At 47.2% G+C, this 18,102-nt stretch overlaps 1 protein-coding gene across 1 annotated transcript; it reads left to right on the forward strand.

Annotated features, from left to right (window-relative positions):
- Nucleotides 1-2,170: 2,170 nt before the first annotated feature.
- NFAM1 (NFAT activating protein with ITAM motif 1) lies at nt 2,171-16,055 on the forward strand (the record flags this gene model as incomplete). The annotated part of the gene is made up of 6 exons (XM_082006977.1): nt 2,171-2,225; nt 4,349-4,687; nt 5,770-5,879; nt 8,487-8,585; nt 13,204-13,290; nt 15,996-16,055. 6 exons carry the CDS (start codon nt 2,171-2,173, stop codon nt 16,053-16,055), a joined length of 750 nt encoding a protein of 249 aa, XP_081863103.1.
- Between the last annotated feature and the right edge of the window lie 2,047 nt (nt 16,056-18,102).

Below are 18,102 nucleotides of genomic sequence, written 5' to 3' on the forward strand. Positions count from 1 at the left end.
ACCTACCGCACTTAATCCACTTATCGCTCTGAATTCCTGAAGCAGATAAATGCTGATAACAGTTAAAACACATTGCTGACAGGAGCAGCATGTTCTGTCCTCTAGAAATACACCAATGCTCGAAATTGCAAAGAAGTTGCGTGCTACCATGGGGATGGGTGTGATATAAGAACTAAGGAAGCCCTCACTGTTCCACAGAGTTCTTCCACAGGAGGGTAGTAAGCCCCTGCCCCCTTCTCCCTCCCTGCCCCAACTACCTTGAGATGCTGTTCAGGCCTGAGAAATGCTGCCATGCACTGTTGTAACCCCACAGCCCCCCAGAGCCACAGCTGCCTGATCTGTGCCAACATATCTGAAATACCAAGTGGGCCCCAAGTGTCTTGTTACTGCTCTTGATTGTCCTTGCTGTGCAGCGTTAAGACCTGCGAGGAGCAATTTCCAGCTGAGACCAGCCCCGTGCAGCTCACGTCAGCATGTCTTGGGGAGAGGAGTTGGTTTTGGCTAATCTGAGCTAAACCTTCCCTGGAGGAGTGCAGCTGCTGCACCAGCCTTACAGAGCCACACAAAGCCACTTGCTCATCTCCCCATCTGTCAGGGCTCTCGGCAAGGTGCCGGAGCCGTCCCTGGGCTCAGGCGGCCGCAGCTGCATGCCACCCCCTGTGTCAAGACCTCTTTCTACTGAGGATCTATCCCAGGATGAAGAGGAGGAAAGATGCTGTAAACCAAAGGTTGCTTTGGAGCAAACCTCCCTCCTACAAACTCTGGAGGGATAAAACAACTGGTAGAGAGTGATTTCGACTATGTGCAGTTTTACAGACTCATCTACCTTCTGAGGTCTTTTCCAGCACAGCCATTCCCCACCAGTTTCTGCAGCCCAGCAGCCCGTGTGAGCGGGCACCCTTGGAATTGCAGCAAAGTGCTTTCTTGTGGACAGTGCAAATGTCTCACAAGAAGTGCGAAAGGAGGAAGCTGCCTAGAGAGAAGTGAAGACCTCTCAGACATCAGGTTTTTTTTCAGTCAGACGCTGCTCAGCTGTTGCATTGCAGATGTCTTAGCTAAAAACAAGCTTTCGACAAAATCAAAGGCTCTTCATGAGTACAGGCGGCAGGATCGTCCCACAAAGAAAGCGTTTTCTTCTTCAAAGGTCTCTCCTTAGATTTCTCTACAATAGATTTCTTAAAGCTTGCCTGCATCGTGAAGCTGATTCAGAGCCAGCATCATGTGGATCTGAAACATCACAGCTGTTAGGGATGAATTCGCTGTCTGGTTGTTCTCACTTCTGGAATAGGAGTGCCTTCCTCCAAAGTGACCTAGTGGAGGAGTTGGCTGCGGAGGGAAGTTTTGTGCAGTCAGGGGGACGGTGAAACTGTTCCTCTGTACTGCCTGCTGGTTACTTGTTTTCTGTGTTGAAGGCAAAACAGCTGATCCCACACTTCAGTGTTCACATAAAGAAGGAGTTTGACAGTGCTACTCTGCCCTGAAGACACACCCTGTGGCATGGCTCAGTAGCTTCCCCATGTGAACGAGGCACTCAATGAAGATAATTTAAAGTAAGGTGCCCTTATTCCAAAACCTGGATGGTCCATGCAGTGAGATAATAAGGAATAGCTGTCCTAAAACAACTGCGTAAAAAAAATCCTTGCAAAATTATGGTAAAAATCCCACTGTGCCACATTTTAAGTTTGTCCATTGCTCCAGAGTCAGTTGAATCTTTCAATGAATTTGACAGCATTCACCTCAAATGGCCTTGATCTGCATCAGTCAAAGCACATTTTTTTTCCATATTCCAGCATGGGGCTTTGGTCACTGTGGAAGGTGATAAAGTTTGCTTTAAATGCGTGTGATATTTTATGGTCATCGGGACACAAAACTCTATGCATTAAAGAGCTTATAGTCTAACCTTTCGACACCCACCAGTAGGTGTAACACCATCACAATAGTACAGAGAAATGAGCCCCTGTGCGGGGAGGAGTCTGACCGAAAAGCAGAAGAGCCTACATCTGCCAGGAAGAGCTTGCCAAAAGCAGTGTGTGTCCATCCTGCCCGTCCCTTCACAAACAGGAGGGGATCAACCAGCTGCGCGGGTGTGGAAATACCTGACAAACCCCCATCTCTTATGCCTTTTGGATCTTTGTATCTGGTTGCTTTCTTTCAGCCTTTGACCCCCATCATGGCCTCTAATCTAAAGGTCATCTTCCTGCTGATTTGGTTGCTTCAGTGTGGAGGTAAGAAAGCATTTTTAAATTCCTTTTGTTTACTCTCACATTTGTTCATATTAGAGCATTTCCAGCTGCTATCTTTTGCTAATTTCCAGAGATCCCCTCTAGGAATTTGCACGCTGCTGCTATTTCTGTCTTCTAAGCATTTCAAAGCTGAGAGAATCCTCAAGAAAGGGGAAACATGGGAGAAGGGTTGGATAACCTAAATAAAATGGTTTGGCTTTTTCCCTGGCATGTTCTTCTCAAGCTAATGGCTCCTGGGATACTGTAAGAAGATGGATCTCTCCTCTGTTTTGTACAGTATTGCTTAGCCATGTCTTGTATAGAAACTATATCTATGTGTGTTCTGCTGGGTAGAGATGAGGAGAAGGATGATGAATGATGAATGATTTCAGAAAATAAGGCCCAGAAGAGACCGCTCAGGTTATCTCTCCCACAGTGTCTACAGGATTTTCTGTTACCTTTTTTCCATAGTATTCTATGTAGTGTACACAGGACTGTGCACTCACAAAGAATGAGCATGTTCCTTAGGACTGCACTGTATCTTGGTTGCTCTTACAGTGAAGAACCTTTTTGTAGTGATGTAACCTAAGCTCTTCTTTACTCTGGGGCTATTGTCCCTGGCTATGTATCTGTAGAGGATTTTCCCCAACGGATGTTACTTCCCAACAGTCCTTTCTGGACAGTGGCCATGCCCTCCATTGCCCCCCACAACACTTCTTCAGTGCTCAGCATTCAGCAGCACTGAGTTGCCTTTTCCGATGCCAAGTCCTGCTGTGCAGAGGTGATGCTGCTCTTGCGATGCAGCATTAGTGCACGATGACAGCAGGAAAGGAAAGCAAGCCTGGCTGTGCTCTGGGACAGCTTTAATGCCTTGTTATGAGCCTGTTCATAGATGCAGAACCTTAGGGAATCTCATCAAAAGCATGAATGGAAAAGCCTGCCCATCCCCTACTTTCGCTACTTTTTTTCCCCTCCTTCTGTTTTCATGTCTCTGAAAGAAGCCTTCATTTTGTAAGAAGACTTGTGTATAAGTTTCCAGTTCCCTTTTTTAAAGACAACAATAGTTTGCACAGTCTTCCTCTTAAGTTGCTTTATATGTGGTGTTATGTCAGCTGCCAAACAAACAGATCCAGAGGCTGCCTGATGTTAAACCCAGATCTGGCTTGGAAGCCAAAGAGATCCTGTACCCCAGGGTTCCTTACTAGCCTATGGTTCACTCTTAGCTTTTAAAATTTTTTATTAAACAAAACAGGGAGTGAACTATAGTGTGGTTCCCCATCTGTGCTTATTCATCCTCTCCTGTAACTCCCGACATCATTGTCTACATTGATCTATCATTGCAGTGATAGATGACTTTCAACAGCCCTGTTGGTGTAAGGAGGAATCTCATGAAGGGCATGATCTCCCATCTCTCTGCCTAAGATACTGTCTTGTATAGATACTTAAGATCTGCAGTCTTCTGCAGGTAGTTCCCATATCTAGCATTGAGTCTCGTGCTTTCCTGTCCATTTATGGCAGCAAAAGTTTGGAGTGGTTAAGCTGTGTCTTATTTCTCATGGCCCCGGTGCTGGCCCCCATGAAGAATATGCAATTTCCTTCCTCACTTGTGCTTCAGAAATACACAGTCCCACTGATAACACCTGCTTGCATATAGCACTTTCACTGGTGTGGAGTCATCACATGGGCACATGTAGACACCCAAGCAGAGGTTTGTAACTCGGGAGTTTCAGGAGATGTCCAGCTAGTGTTTGTTTTGGAAAATAACTTTCTATTCATCCACTGTAAATATAGTCTCACACCACTGCAAATTGGTTCACTTCCTGTTTAATTTCCTGTCCTTCTGCATGCTGGCGTTGTACAGAGGAGCTCACTGGGGAAAAGGGGAAGCCTATGAATGCAACAGGCTATCGCAGATCACACAGCAATTACCTAAGAGATGTGGCAGATCACACAGGGCATGTGCTCTGAATCACTCAGTTTCTGACAAGGGCCAACACTGCATGCTACAGGCATGCTTCCTGACATACGGTTATTTTCACTATGTGATCCTGTCTTTGGGGCAGCCAGCAGTCCTCTCTTGACTTAAAGTGATGTTCACTGACTGCTAACAATTATTACTCTTACAGGGGAAAATGTTGATGTACAGCAGAAACCCCCGATCCAGGTTGCACTGCTCAAGGAAGGACTATCCATCCCCTGTAAAGTCATCTTCCCTTACATGCCGAAATATACCAAATTTTCAATCTTCTATTACTGGATTAATTCACTGGGCCAGAGAACATTCATCTATAGTAGGTCAGAAAAAGTAGACATCCCTTCTGGAAAAGAGAATAAGACTGCTACCATGTCTTACGACCACAGAATCATGACACTTGAAAACACCTCTTCTACTGGCACATACTACTGTGAGGTCAAATGGAATAACATCCAGAAAATGGGAAAAGGAGTGTTTGTCCTTGCTAGAGGTAAGTGAACAACCAGAAAGGAAGGGCAGGCGGTTAAAAAGCAGCTGGATCTGGCTATGAAAAGGTAATCTTTGCTCTTCTTTTGCTCTACCCAAACATGCTATAAAGTCAGGTGGCAATAATACTTTATGCCCAATATTTAATGCCATTCGAGTTGAATGTGCTTTACACAGGTGACCCATGCTAATGTTCCCAGTGCAAAGATGGGGACATGAAGATGCAGTAATTTTTATCTATCTATCTACCCTGCTGCAGCTGCCTGGAAACAGCAGGCTTAAAGTCAGAGTCTAACCAGGAAGCCTGGGCACTGGGTCAGAGGGTGCTTTTAGGCGTCAGTGTTCAGGAGATAGTGCGGTTTGGCCTTTAGCAGTGTGACAGAGACAGTTGAGCACAAGGACAATGGTTAGGGTGCTCGCTGTAATCAGATGTACAGGTTAGGCACTCACTGTTAGGGGCTCACGAACAAGTTAGGGGCTCACCATAATCCCTCCCCCTTTTCCATGTGGTACAAGGGGTTGGTTGTTCCATTAATGCACAGGCTGGAAAGCAAGGGAGAGCTCCAGGTCATAAGAGGAATGTTATAGAAAAGTGATAAGGACATGCATGCTGCTGTCTGGCTGGATTTGCATTACTGAATGCTGGATATGAAAAACTTCTTAGAAAGTGTAAATGCAAAGAGCCATGATGAAAGAACTTTGCTACACTGGTCAAAGGATGCCTACGGTACCCACCCTGCTAGTTTGTGTGGCCTGTGTACTTTCCATCATCTGTCTTTCTGCCCTTATCGCTAAAGTCCTTTGCCAGCCTCTAACTACCACCTTTCTTGGCTCTCATAGTTATGTCACCTCCCTCTAATCTACATGAAGTGCGGCTGCTTATATTCTGTCTCTTTTCCATGATTCTTCAGCTGCACCCTGCTCGCTGTTCAGTCAGACTAGGTTTTGAAGGGTGTGTGCATCTGTGCCATCGTATTCTGCGCTGCTTCTGTATTTTAACTCTCTCAAGGCTCTCTCCAGGGTTAAAAATGCGGCAGGATTGTAACTTCCACTCACACTGTGAATCTTTTACCTTCTTTCTTACAGGTACGGGGTACATAGAGACCTCTTATGGGTGGAAAATCCTCGTTACACTTACTTCTCTTCTTGCTGCATTGAGCATCGCCGCAACAGCTCTGCTTCTGTGGAAAAGAAAGGCAAGTTATAACCAAATAAAAAGCAATACCTGACATGACCCTTTCTATTAATTTATTTCACTTGCTTCTAACTTGTCTGGATTGGAAGTCCCTGCGCTGAAATTTTCCATGCTGGGTGTCTGCCTCAGGTTTATTTTCTTTTTTTAAGTTCAGTCTTTCTGAGAAAAAAAGATTAGAGGAAAGACAAAACAAGTCATTGATTTGTCCATTAAAGAAATTCTGGTAATCATTTTGACTCTGGCATGCTCTGCTTTAGAGCAAAGATCTGACACAGGGCAAGAAGTCACACTAGCAGTGTGCTGGCCCTGAGAATATTCAAGGAGATGTAGCCTTGTGACAGGTCTTTGGAAAATTGTGGTTTGTGCATGCTCAGTTGTGGCTCTTGTCAATTTTGCAGCTCAGTTGTCTAAAGAAGTCCTTGTGAACCTGCCTTTCCACATGGTGCCAGTCAGACAGGTAACATCCTGTGCATCCAAGCGTCTGTTGCAGCCCTGATGGCAGGAGGAGGGCAGGACTTTCCCTGTTTTTAAGCCTCTTTCAAGATCGGGGCTACTCTGGTTCAAGGGCATGACACGATAGCAAGGGGAGTGTGCAACTGTGTTCCTGAGCCATGGCTCGGGCACCATAGAAGAAAACAATCTGCAGTGTGGAGGGGATGGGGACCAGAGCCTGGGGAATATGTGTGGCAGAGAAAACATTAAGAAACAGAGTTGAGAGGGAAAGGTAAGGACAAGGATCCCAAGGAAGTCTGTGTAGAAGTCCCACCTAACTGGAAAAAAGAAAAGAGAATCAAGGACCTGAGGAGCAACCTGCTTTATGTTGCTGTGCTTTGAGCAGAGGTGGATTGGACTAGACAATCTCCAGAGGCACCTTCCAACAGCAGTGATTCTGTGAGGCTGGAAGGAGGAGCTTCGGGAGGGAAACTGGGACTGGAATCTAGAGCGAGGAAGCACTGGAGGCTGGAGGAGGATATTAAGACTGGACTGACAGTGCCCCTCCAGTGAGCAGACCCAGCACAGGATGGGACCAGCTGGGTAAGGAAGTAGCAGCTGGGATGAGTAGCTGAGGGGAAAGGAGAAGCCAGGAGTGGGGAATAAAGCATGTAGAGAGCAGGAGAAGAAAAGCCAAAAGTAGGGCTGAAGGATCTGGATGACAAAGGGGCCCTGTGGAAAAAAACTCTGGAGTCATGACACTGGAATCCCTGTTGTTTGGGGAAAACATACTGCTCCTAGTACTGCCACCCTCAGGTGTTCAAAATAGCATCCTCTGCATCCTTCCACAGACCTCAAGGCGGGCTTAAAAAAAAATGATGCCTTTTAGAATACAATCAGGGGATTGTTGTTTTCTAGGTAGAGTTTCCTCAAATTTACTCTTTCAGCCTGCTCTCTGCCACCATGACAGCAGACTCTCTGCATGCATTGTTATGTGGAGGCTGTGCTGCTGGTACAGTCCTGTGACTCCAAGGAACATCAGGCTTCAGCACACACAGTCAGACATCATGAGGTTGAAAACAGAATGGCAGCAGCTGGCAGGCCTGCTGATCTCGTGAGATTTACCTTGCAGGCAGTCTGATGGAGGGGGAAGGAGTGAAAGCGGCAGAGTGACTAGGCTGGAGACAGGCCCTCATCTCTGCTTGCCTAGACAGTGTCTCCATGGGGATAAAGAGGGAGGCATTGTCGTGACTTGCTGATTGGCATCTCTAGGTTTTGAGGTGGGCCAGCAAGTCTCAGACCTATGGGGTCTCCTTAGGGCCTGAAGAGATCATGCAGTCATTACATTTGCCCTCCTGCAGAACACAGCCCATATTTCTCACCACAGCTTGCTCAGACCTGCTGGTTTAAAAATGTTTGTCTTTAAGAGAAGCTATTTAGCATCCTCCTTAGTTACTAATGGACTGGAAAGCAGTTCATCGTTTTCATGTGATGTGAATATAATCATCCCACTTCTTTCTGAATTAGTACAGAGATACTTAGCAAAGCCTTCTGCCTTTTGTGTCTCCTCTCTTGCTTGCTGAGCAGGGCTAACCCTTATCTGTGCATGAATGGAGTATGTTCAAGAAGAACTCATCCGATGCAAGAAACGTTTTGGAGGAAGAGACCTTCTTCCTTCAACTCCATGGTGGACTTGCGCATTAGTATATCACTCTCTATATGTCATCATTAATGGTGGTTTGGTGCTCTTCTCTAGACCTAGTGTATTAGCAAAAGTGTCCCAGCTAAATCCTACCAAATGTCACTGCATTTTGCCTCTCTGAAATTCACACACAAACTTGGAACAGGGCCCTGCTCTACTCCCTGTACTACAGCACTGTCATGTGCTGCTAAATACTTATACCCTCCATCCAGCTAAGTTTCAGTGCTGGAAGTGATTTCTGTGTACACATAGAGCCCAGTTCTCCTTTCCACTGCACCAGTGTGACTCCTCCATTTTACCCTGTGGTGAGGAAGGGGACTGTCCTGCCTTGGAAGAGAGTGCCAGCACTCTTTGCTGTGGAAGCAGTCAGGGGGTGTGGGAGCAGTTGGCTTTGACATGACATTGGTGTTCACTTCATGTTTGGGGACATGGTGTTTTCTCCAAATGGGTCATTCGGTGTCTTGTCCTCAGCAGGTGTTCTGCCCTAGAAGGAACCAGCTAAATATCATGAGACAGAATGTAGAAACGCAGCCCCCTTCAGCCAGCACACCATCACCACCCCCTGTCTATGATGTGAGTACCAGAATCACCCACCATCCCTTCTGTCTGCATCATGGTACAACCCTTCCTTTCCTTGCCCTGCCATGGTACAGACAATGCCAGTATCATGATGTGAAACATAAGCAATACCTGCAAAACAGCCTGGTACTTGTAACCTTTCTCCTGTGCTCTGCCCTGCTTAGCTCCTCTCAGGACTGTGCATGTTGCATGTCTCCACCCTGGTCCCACTTCCGGCCTCCCCAGTGACAAAGCCTTGCGCCGTGCCCTGCTGAGCAGCACCCTTCCCTCTGCCAGCAGTGTGGCAGCACAGAATAGCAAGTGTGGGGCCAGAGAAGGTTCCTGGTGTTAGGGGTAGAAGGGTCTCCAGAAGTTGGGAAGGAAGAGGGGATCTTAGACCCACTTTGTACTGTAGAGTGTCTCAAGGACATGCCCTCCCCAGCTGGAGAATGATGGCTCAGGAAAGGGGCAGAGAGAGAAGTGCTCTCCACAACAGCCCCAGCTGTTTAGAACTCCTGCTGTGACACCTTTACTGATGTCAGTGTCACGGACCACTGCAGTCCTGAGCAGACTGACTAGCTCTCAGGGGGGAAAAGGGCAGGAAGAAACTTGAAAGAAGTCTCTTTCTTGGAACATTTCCCTTTTCATTGCATAGGATCTCCTTCTTCCATTTCCCAAACTGGGGAATGCCACCTGCTCCCACTCCCGGAGCCCAGTAGTGGTGGTGTCATAGGTAATAGGATTGGAGTGTCTCTCCTGAAATGTCAAGCCCAGACTTTAGCTACCTCAAGTAACCATGACCCCTAATCCCATTTACAACCCGTCCAGCTCCATTTAAAATGGATTCATTTTTCTCCTTTTAGTACCATGGGAGGGCTGCTCTACTAAGAAGGGAAGGGTTTTTCTTTCCCCCATGATCTGTGGGACAAATTAGGAGGAATAAAATGAAAGTGAGTAGGGAATGATGCTGTCTGAATATTAGGAAACCCTTCTGACTGTGAGGTCTATAAGGGCTGGAAAAGCCTCTCCAAGGAAAACCTATAAGCTCTGCTGCATTAATCATTTAAACTAAACAAAGCAAAGATCAGGAGATTGTACTACAGAAAGGAGCAAAGCTCTGCCAAGGAGGCAGGAGACCTGATAGTGGGCAGATGTGAAAAAGAGGATGGGCCTGCTCTCTTCTTATTCTCACTTTGCAGGGGGGGGCACCATTTTGTGGCCCTTTCATTTTTGGATTAGAGGTTTAAAAGAAAGCATTATATATTTTATGTGTTTATTCTGTGCAAAAAGCAAAACTTTGGGTAAAGGAGGTTGCAGGTTATAAACCTTTTCGTTTGTATCAAGTAATTTATTTTTAATTCGGGCTTATAAAAATCTGAATGGGTAGTTTCCTGCTGAAGTGGATGATTTCTGCAAGGAGACAAAAAAAAAAATCAAATCCATTTCTCGCTCAGTCAGCCTCGTCATGCATCCTTAGCTCCATCTTAATTACATGTTTCATCATGTTGTTCTGTTCAGGAGGCCCCACTAAGGCTAATATAGCAAGCCAGCAGAGCCAGCCTTAGGCACAGGCAGTCACGGGAGCTGGCTGGGCCCCTGTGCTTGCAGGAGCCCTATGGACCTGGCCCAGCCGGCCTTCCCCCGAAGCCCGTTCACCAGTGCCAGCTGTGCAGGGCTCTTAGCCAGCCCGGTGTGCAGGGTAAAAGTGGCTCGGCCCTCCTTGGCAGAGCTGCAAGCAGCCTCGGACCATCTCCTGCGTGCTGGGGGGTACCAGCCCACCCACTGGAGGTTAGTTTACCGTGGAGCAGCTGTTGTGGGGTGACTTGTTGAGGCATGAAGCAGCAACTCCCATGTGGTACGAGAAGGGCTGCAAGGTGAGGAGGGGGGAGCACGGAGCTGCAAGGTGGAAGGGGAAAGTTAATGGGGGAGAGAGTCCTGGGATGGTCACCCTGCATTGAATGAGCCCTCAGGACAGGTGGGGGGAGCGGAAAGTCCACAAACCTTATTTTCTTTGAAAGATGACTGGTGCCCTGCTGCTAATTTTGTTGGGACTCTGCATGGTGTGAAGCCAGCCCCACAAACTGTGTTTGATATTAGGTGGATTGTGAAAAACCTGTCGGTGTTAAATGGGGTGTTGACCACTTAGTGCTTAATTCATGGGGAGGGCAGAAATCTGTGGTCAGCACTGGTAAGCTAAGGCAAGGAAAAGGGAAGGACAAGTGAGAAGTAACTCCAAGTGATGAGATAAAGAAGGAGGTCAGAGATTAGGGGATGAGGCAGGAGGCCAGCATGTGTCATATGTGCTATCTGGGGGGAAAAGCAAGAGGTCAGAGTCTGGAAAAATGTCGGGTCAGGGAACCACAATGTCCTTGCAGGCCTGGAGCTGAGAGCAGGAGGAGCAGGAGGCAGCACTGGACATCAAAGTAAGGGCGTGGAACTGGCTGGTGCGTGCAGCTCATTAAATGCTCTGGGTTATCCTACAGAGCAGCAAGGCTCACCCCTGGCATGGGAAGGATCCTAGCAGACCTTCTGCAAAGCCATCCTGCTGAACTTCCTTAAGAGCAAACACCTTCCCCACTGGCTCTACCAGGTGCCACCATTTATCTCATGGTCCCTGGGGGTGGGTATACGCAGTCAAAAGCAGCAGGTAGCAAAAGGTCCTGGTAATAAGGGTGCAGCTGGGCACCCACTTTGTTCCTATGACACTGCCAGATGTTCCTTCACCTCTTTGTCGTCCTGCAGCTCTGGAGCTGCTCTGCCTCACTGCACTGCCCAGACCCAAACCTGTATTTTCCTCTGTCTTCCAGCTTAGCTGCCTAGTTAACGAGCAGCTTGGAAAAAACAATCAACTGATGGACTCACTTCATCCGCTTTAGACTTCAAACAAGCTTTTTGAGCAGCAAACAGAACTTCTGCGGCACAGACGGGTTCCAGAGCACAGGAGCTTTTCCCAGTATGAGGGAGCCAAGGAGACTGCTCAGGGACGGGAAGGCATCTGCCAGTGGGGAGGAGAGAGGCCTGTGTGTCTCTGCTGTGACAGTAGCAGGTGGTCAGTGACCAAGTAAAAGTAATTAATTTGCAAATGGTGGTTGGAGACACCAGCTTTCCAACTGGCCAGCAAAGGACCAGAATTGTCAACAGCCTCCATGGGAAGAGAGCTTGTCAAGAGAGGGAATCTTCTCTGGAGGCTAGACACCAAAAGGATCCTTCTTGCTTGTGAGTGGCTTCAGACTAGAGCAGTGAAAGAGGCTGCCTGTCCTGCCAAGGGGACACAGAGCCAGGCTGCTGGGAGTGCAGCACATGGGACGAAGTCCTCACTGTGAGCATCACAGAGAGAATTGGAAATGAGGATGGGGAAATGGGATTTTCTGTGTGCACATAGTTGGGAATGTCTGTGTAGGCAAGCGGGCTGTTGGGAGTGGGAAGCAGACAGGTGAAATGATTTGACTGTTCCCAGAGGAGGAGTGGGAATGAGAGGGCCATGTGGTGCTCCGTTCACTGTGGGCCGCTGCTGTCTGAGTGCCTGTTTGTTCCAAGCCCTCTTCCCAAATGCTGCTCCTCTATCACCTGGTCCTGTTCAAACCACCATCCTGCTGGCCATGATCCCAAAAGATGCTGAGTGTTTGCAACTCCAGATGAAATGATGGGGGTTCAGGTGATTGGCAGCCCCAGAATCAAGCCCCCATGTTTTGCTTGTTCTCCTCGCTCTGTTTTGCAGGGTGGCTTGCTCCTTTGCAGTCTCTCCACTAATACCATCTGCCCCTCTTGCGGTCGGAGCTCCTCCCATCTTCCTGTTGCCAGAGAAACAGCCACCTTGGCAACCTGCTGTCATCCTTGAAACACACATGGAAAAGTCCTCCTGATTGTTATGTTTGATCCTTCAGGCAGATCTGGAACATCACTCAAACTGACACGCATCTCTTGTGACACGATTACCTGGGGGACCAACGGGTGCATACACACATGTAGGGCGTGTATTTCTCTATGTAACTGTGTGGGACCACAGATGTGTTTGAGGGCCTGGGAGTGTATTGACTTTTTTTATTATTCTTTGCTCACTCTAAGAAGAAAGGAGAGTTCTGGGTTGGAAAAAATCCCAGAAAATAAATAGAAATCATGCCTAATGTAGGGTTTACCATTTTCGACAGCCCCTGTGCTTCAGGACCTCAGCCTCAACTCTTTTCTCACCCTTGTGTGCCCAGAATAACCATGAGCAAGAGCTTCTGGGTGTCAGGCATCTAAACAGTCTTGGGCAATGCAAGAGCACTGCTGGTTACCTGCACCCATGGTGCACAATATCCTTTCATGTGTCAGAGAGGTCTTTATGCTGGGACAATCTGGAGCAGAGGGGGGCAGGGGCATTGGCATTGTTTTCCACTGCCTTATGCAGGGTAGGTAACATCAAAGCCCATCTCTGTGAGCCTGAAAAAGGAAGATGATGCATTGCAAAGATTTCAGGAGGAAAGGATTTTCTTTTTGTCCAAGTTCAGGTCAGGAACATCAAAATTTTGGAAGTGGCAGGAGTTCCTAAAAGATGTCAGGCATGAGTTGGGGAACAACCCAGTGGGAAATTAGTTGTCTTAAACCTAAGTAATTTGTTTGACCCCTGCTCTCATCTCTCTTCCCTGTGCAGTGCTTGGATTTGCAGCAAGTTGATGTCTATTCTATCCTTGAGAACAACACAAACAACCCGTCACCCAGAAAGAGTCCTCCAGGGAAGGTAAGGGCTGGGGCCCTGTTCTTGGAGAGTTCCCTTATGCACTGACCACATGGGGGAAGAAAACCCACAGAGTCACCCACCTGGCCCTAGCAGGCAGTAAGTGTCTCCACTCTTCTTCTTCTTCTCCTTCTCCAAGGGGAAAACGGGACGTGGCATCCACTCACCAGCTGGGCTGCACATGTATCCTATCTTCCCTCTTCCGGCAGAAGCCTTGATCCTGCAACTCTACCAGTTCTGGCAGTCCTGGTTTCATGCAGATGCTTTGCTGTATGACATACGCTGAAAGGCATTGAGGGGTTTGGCTTTGCTGCTTCCTCTGAACAGGACAGACATTCATGGAGAGTTGGCCAGATGCTGGTCCCCACTATTGCCCTTTCCAGATTATTTAGGCAGCTGAGAAGTCCTCTGGGGTACAGGAATCTGTGCAATGGGGGCAGACCCTGGCCAGCATTAAGCACCTGAGAGCCATTTCATGGTAGCAGAAGCTAAGATGGTCTGAACAGAGGCTGCGCTGATACAGTCTCTGGCAGCTCTAGGGCTCAGGAAAAGGCAGTGTGGGTACGTTTTCAGCTCAGATCTTCTTGCTGGGTTGGGAGTTACGAGTTAGAGGCAAGGAACTAAATTCACTCATAGTGAAAGTAGCTGCAACTCCAAATGTGCAAGTGCAGATCAATTGTGGGGACCACATGAAGGAGACCAGAGGCCCACACAGGCCTCGACCCTCCCTTTGGCAGGCATCAGCTGTTTCATGGGGACAAAACTTGCATCACCAGGCACCCCAGGAAACATTTCCCTCCTGTCCTCAGAACGTCATTGTTCTTTTCCCCTCCAGACCTCTTATCTTCTTAAAAAATAGATTCACTCTTACTAACGTTGGAAAATGTTCCTGAAAAATGTCTCCTGCTTCCTCCCACTTACGTTCTGTTGGGGAGAGTTCCCCAGGTTGCCTGTGCAGTGTGGAGCATGGCACCAGCTTCCGTTGGCACCATCCCTCTGTTTCATGAAGGACTGTATTTTGCAGTATCTGAAGCATTTTCACAACTACCACCTTTTAGGAAAAGGTGGTCTAAAATCAAGTGGCCTTCTCTGTGTCAGAGCTACTTGCCATGTGGTCTGGTCCCAAGGCCACTGGCCTCCTGCAGTTATTGCTGTGGCACCACAGTGGTTGGTGGTAGCAAAGGCAGTGGCAGGTATCTGATCATTGAGGGGAAGGATGGGTAGTTTTATATAGGCTGTCTTATACCCCAGTCTATCATATGTACTAGAAAAAGACAGCATCCCCGGTTTTGTGTTCTTGCTGCATTTTGAATTAGTTGGAGCGGGAGCACAGTATGTCCTAATCCCTCTTTCCTGTCCTATTTATTCTTCTGTATACCTTTATCAGTTGCCCCCTTTGAAATGTTTCAGTCTGGATGATGAGATGCAGTATGTGTGGGGTTTTTTCCTTACCATGGAGCTGTCTGGGCTGCACTGAATTTCTTGTGTGTGGCCCACACCACTCAGCCGCTGCTTTGAGGGGCACCGAGTCTGTAAAATAGAGCTGGAGCAAAGCAACAAGGCAAGAGCAAAGGAGCATCTGTCTGTGAGTGGATCTGGCACTGGGAGTCTCAGCCAAGGCTGGGTAAAGGTCAAAGCAGAGATGGGAGAAACAAAGGAGAAGAAAGCAAAGAGAGGGGATGGGATGAGCTCTTACACCAAGAACAGACACCACCAAGTGTCCTCAGTTCTTGTGCTGGTCAGAAGGAAGGGAAGTGCGAGTGGCAGGGCCCCGTGATCTCTGCGCAGGAGAATTTGACTGCACTTTCCACTACTGTTGCAAGCACCTTGAGCAGCTTCCTTCTCAGTCATCCTGGGCTGTGACTGCCTGGGACACTTGTTCTCCAGCGGGCTGTGCCAGAATATAACAGGATGTTTTCCCTGAGAGCGAGACTTGTGGGACAGTGGGTTTGGCCTGTGAGTGGGAGCTGGGGTTGCTGAACGGTGGCTAAGACTCCACTGTGGAGTGTCCAGGACAGCCGTTGTGGGATGCTGCGCATAGAGGGGGAGCTGTAAAGGGAAGCAGGGCAGAGTCCCTGAAAGAACAGCATTTGCATGCTGTCGCGCTGGACTGTTAGACAGCTTGGGTAGCAAGAGGTTAAAGCTGCATGCTTTGGAGGTGCCCGCACTCAGCACTTTTGTAAAATGTTTCCCTACAGTGGTGGCAACAGAGAAAATGCTAGTGTAGGTAGGGCTTCATTCACCCAGTGGCATTTCAGCTACTTGCTGTGTAACCTTGCTTACAGCAGGCCTGTGCCACACAGTGCTTAAAATATCAGTCTGTCAGCGCCTTGTCTACACAAGGAATGGTTGTGAGGAATAGACTCAACTGTTGAAGAAACAGGATTGAGGAGGTCAGGGAATTCCTCCTTCACAGAATCCAAAGTGATTCATTTTTTTACCAAGTCCAATTTTCCCTCCCCTCCCTGTCTGACAGCTTTTTGGGGGAAGAGTGACAAGTGAAGGAGGCATCTTTATCCCTGGGGCTGGATTAGTCACGTTCATCTCTGGCAGAGCAACATTTCTCACTGTAGCGACTTCCGTTTCAGCGGATCGCTTATAGCCATTTCTAACAGAACAAACGTCAGTGTCTGCTTATTAAGAATTAATTCATCGTCTTTTGAATAATTTTCCTCCATTTCTTTTTCCTCCTTTTCATCATTCTGCAGACACCTAAGAAGCAAGCAGCTCTAGAAGAATCCTCTGATACATTGTATGAGAATATCTAACAGGGAAAATCTGACCCTATGTGGACCAGACATCCTTCTGCACAGCAGAACTACTCTCTTACATCCCCAGTTCTCTGCAGAGATCCACAGCGACTTCAGGGCACAACCAGGAGGGACTTGTGAACCCCTGGCTCCTTCTAAACTGCCCTTCATTAACAACAGAATGCATCTGTTCAAATCCCACTGGGGCTCAGTCTGTATTGATGCAGCAAAGCTATTTTGCAACAAAGCCATTTGATGCAAAAGAAAAGCTGCTTTTGTCAAGCACTGCCACATATCCTAGAATTGGTGCAGATGGGATCTGTGCAGGTTTCTCTCACCTGGTCTGGCTGAAATAAATAGTTAAATCTTGATCCTCTGTAAATGATAGGACAATCCAGAGACCTCCCTGCTTGCTGGCTTGATCTTCCAATCCTGACCTGCAGCAGCCCATCTGATCCTGTGCCTACAGCTCTCCTGACATGGCCATCAGGCCTTCATGCATAGTTTAACCAAGATCCAAGCATCCACCTGCCTATTTTTCCTTTCTCAGGAACCCCACAGTGAAACATGCTTTCTCATAATCTGCTAATCCCATCAAGTAGTCACAGATGCCTGCTGTGACCATACTCAGTCGACTCAAATCAGTGCCTCCAAGTAAATGATTTCCCTTCAGCAATATCAGCAGTATACGGTGAGGACTGGATGCACAGACAGAGATAAAGATGCAGAAAAGGAAAACAGAGAAAATATCCCTGCCTGGCAACATGTCTCGGTGGCAGTGCCCTTTCCAGAACAAGGAAGAGGAACAAGGAGGTGGGAACCCGAGGAAACTCCCTTGCTGGGGCTGCATAAACCAAGCGGGTCTGGGGCCAGGTTCCAGCCCAGAAAAGTCCGAGCTGAGCTCCCCAATTTCCTGTTCTTCTTGGCAATGGGCATTGTTATCGCTTGAGATTTTGAGCCTCTGTGCAAGCAGGCGTGGTACCTCTGCCCCACCAAAATCAATAGGCTTGCCTTTGTTTCAGCTGGCCAGTGTTTCCCAACAAGGGTGTAAGGCTCCTTTATCCCTGCCCTCATACATTATTTGGCCGGGTAGACCAGTTCTGAAACTTAGAACTGGTCTAAGTTGGAGGGAGGCCCTAGAGGTGAATTTTCTATGCAAGCTCTTCTCTCTCCTGTCAGCTGGAACTTGCCTACCATTTGTGCTGATGCATATTCTAGTTCTGATACGGAAGAGGTTACATTAAATATCCATATAACGCGATCAAACCAGTGGATCAAAAAGCTGAAGCTGTTTTATCTTGGATTAAAAACCAACAACAAAATAACAACCAAACAAAACCAACCCAAAATAAGAATATGCCGCATAACTTGAGAGGAATCATAGAAACCTCTTTAAAGAAGAAGATCAAATTAAAATTGAGCTCCAGGGTCATAGGACCCTCTCTAGTTGAAGATAATGTTGCTATGCATCAGAGATAGAGGCTATGGAAAATGTCTCCGGGGCCTGCAGCCTTCCTATACTATGTTTAAAGAGATAATCCGCTTATTGCTTTGCTCTTTTTATTAGAAGAGATTTCAAACATGCAATTTGGACTTTCTTTAACCACAGGAAAATGATTTTTCTCTTCCCAGTGTTGAGGAATTCATTTCAGAAAGAGCAATGAATAGACAGCGTGGCTTATTAGACCCATTTTCCATTTGTTAAGTGACTGTGAGAATTATAAATAAATATTTTTGAAGTCGACAATTTTAGTGTTTACTAATATGACCAGAAAACATTTGTGTTCACAGAAGAATTTACAGAGGATTGCACAGGTATAACAATTCCTCTCCTTAAAAAATTTGAAGAAATGATGAGATGAATTATAAATATGTTGCAGAATGGCAATAAAATATTCAGCAGAAGTTGGTGGATTAGATGAAAAGTGAAAACTTTCAAAATAATGCTGCTTAGTTTTTGTGTTTTGCTTTTTAAATTTTTTAATGCTAAAAATACTGAGTGCTACTGGAAATTTCCTGGCAAGGATGTCATGTTGCAGTGAATTGATTTGTCTTCTCTTTCTGT

Source organism: Phaethon aethereus (genome assembly GCF_964289735.1).
Source record: "Phaethon aethereus genome assembly, chromosome: 1".
In the NCBI taxonomy this organism is placed as follows: Eukaryota; Metazoa; Chordata; class Aves; order Phaethontiformes; family Phaethontidae; genus Phaethon; species Phaethon aethereus.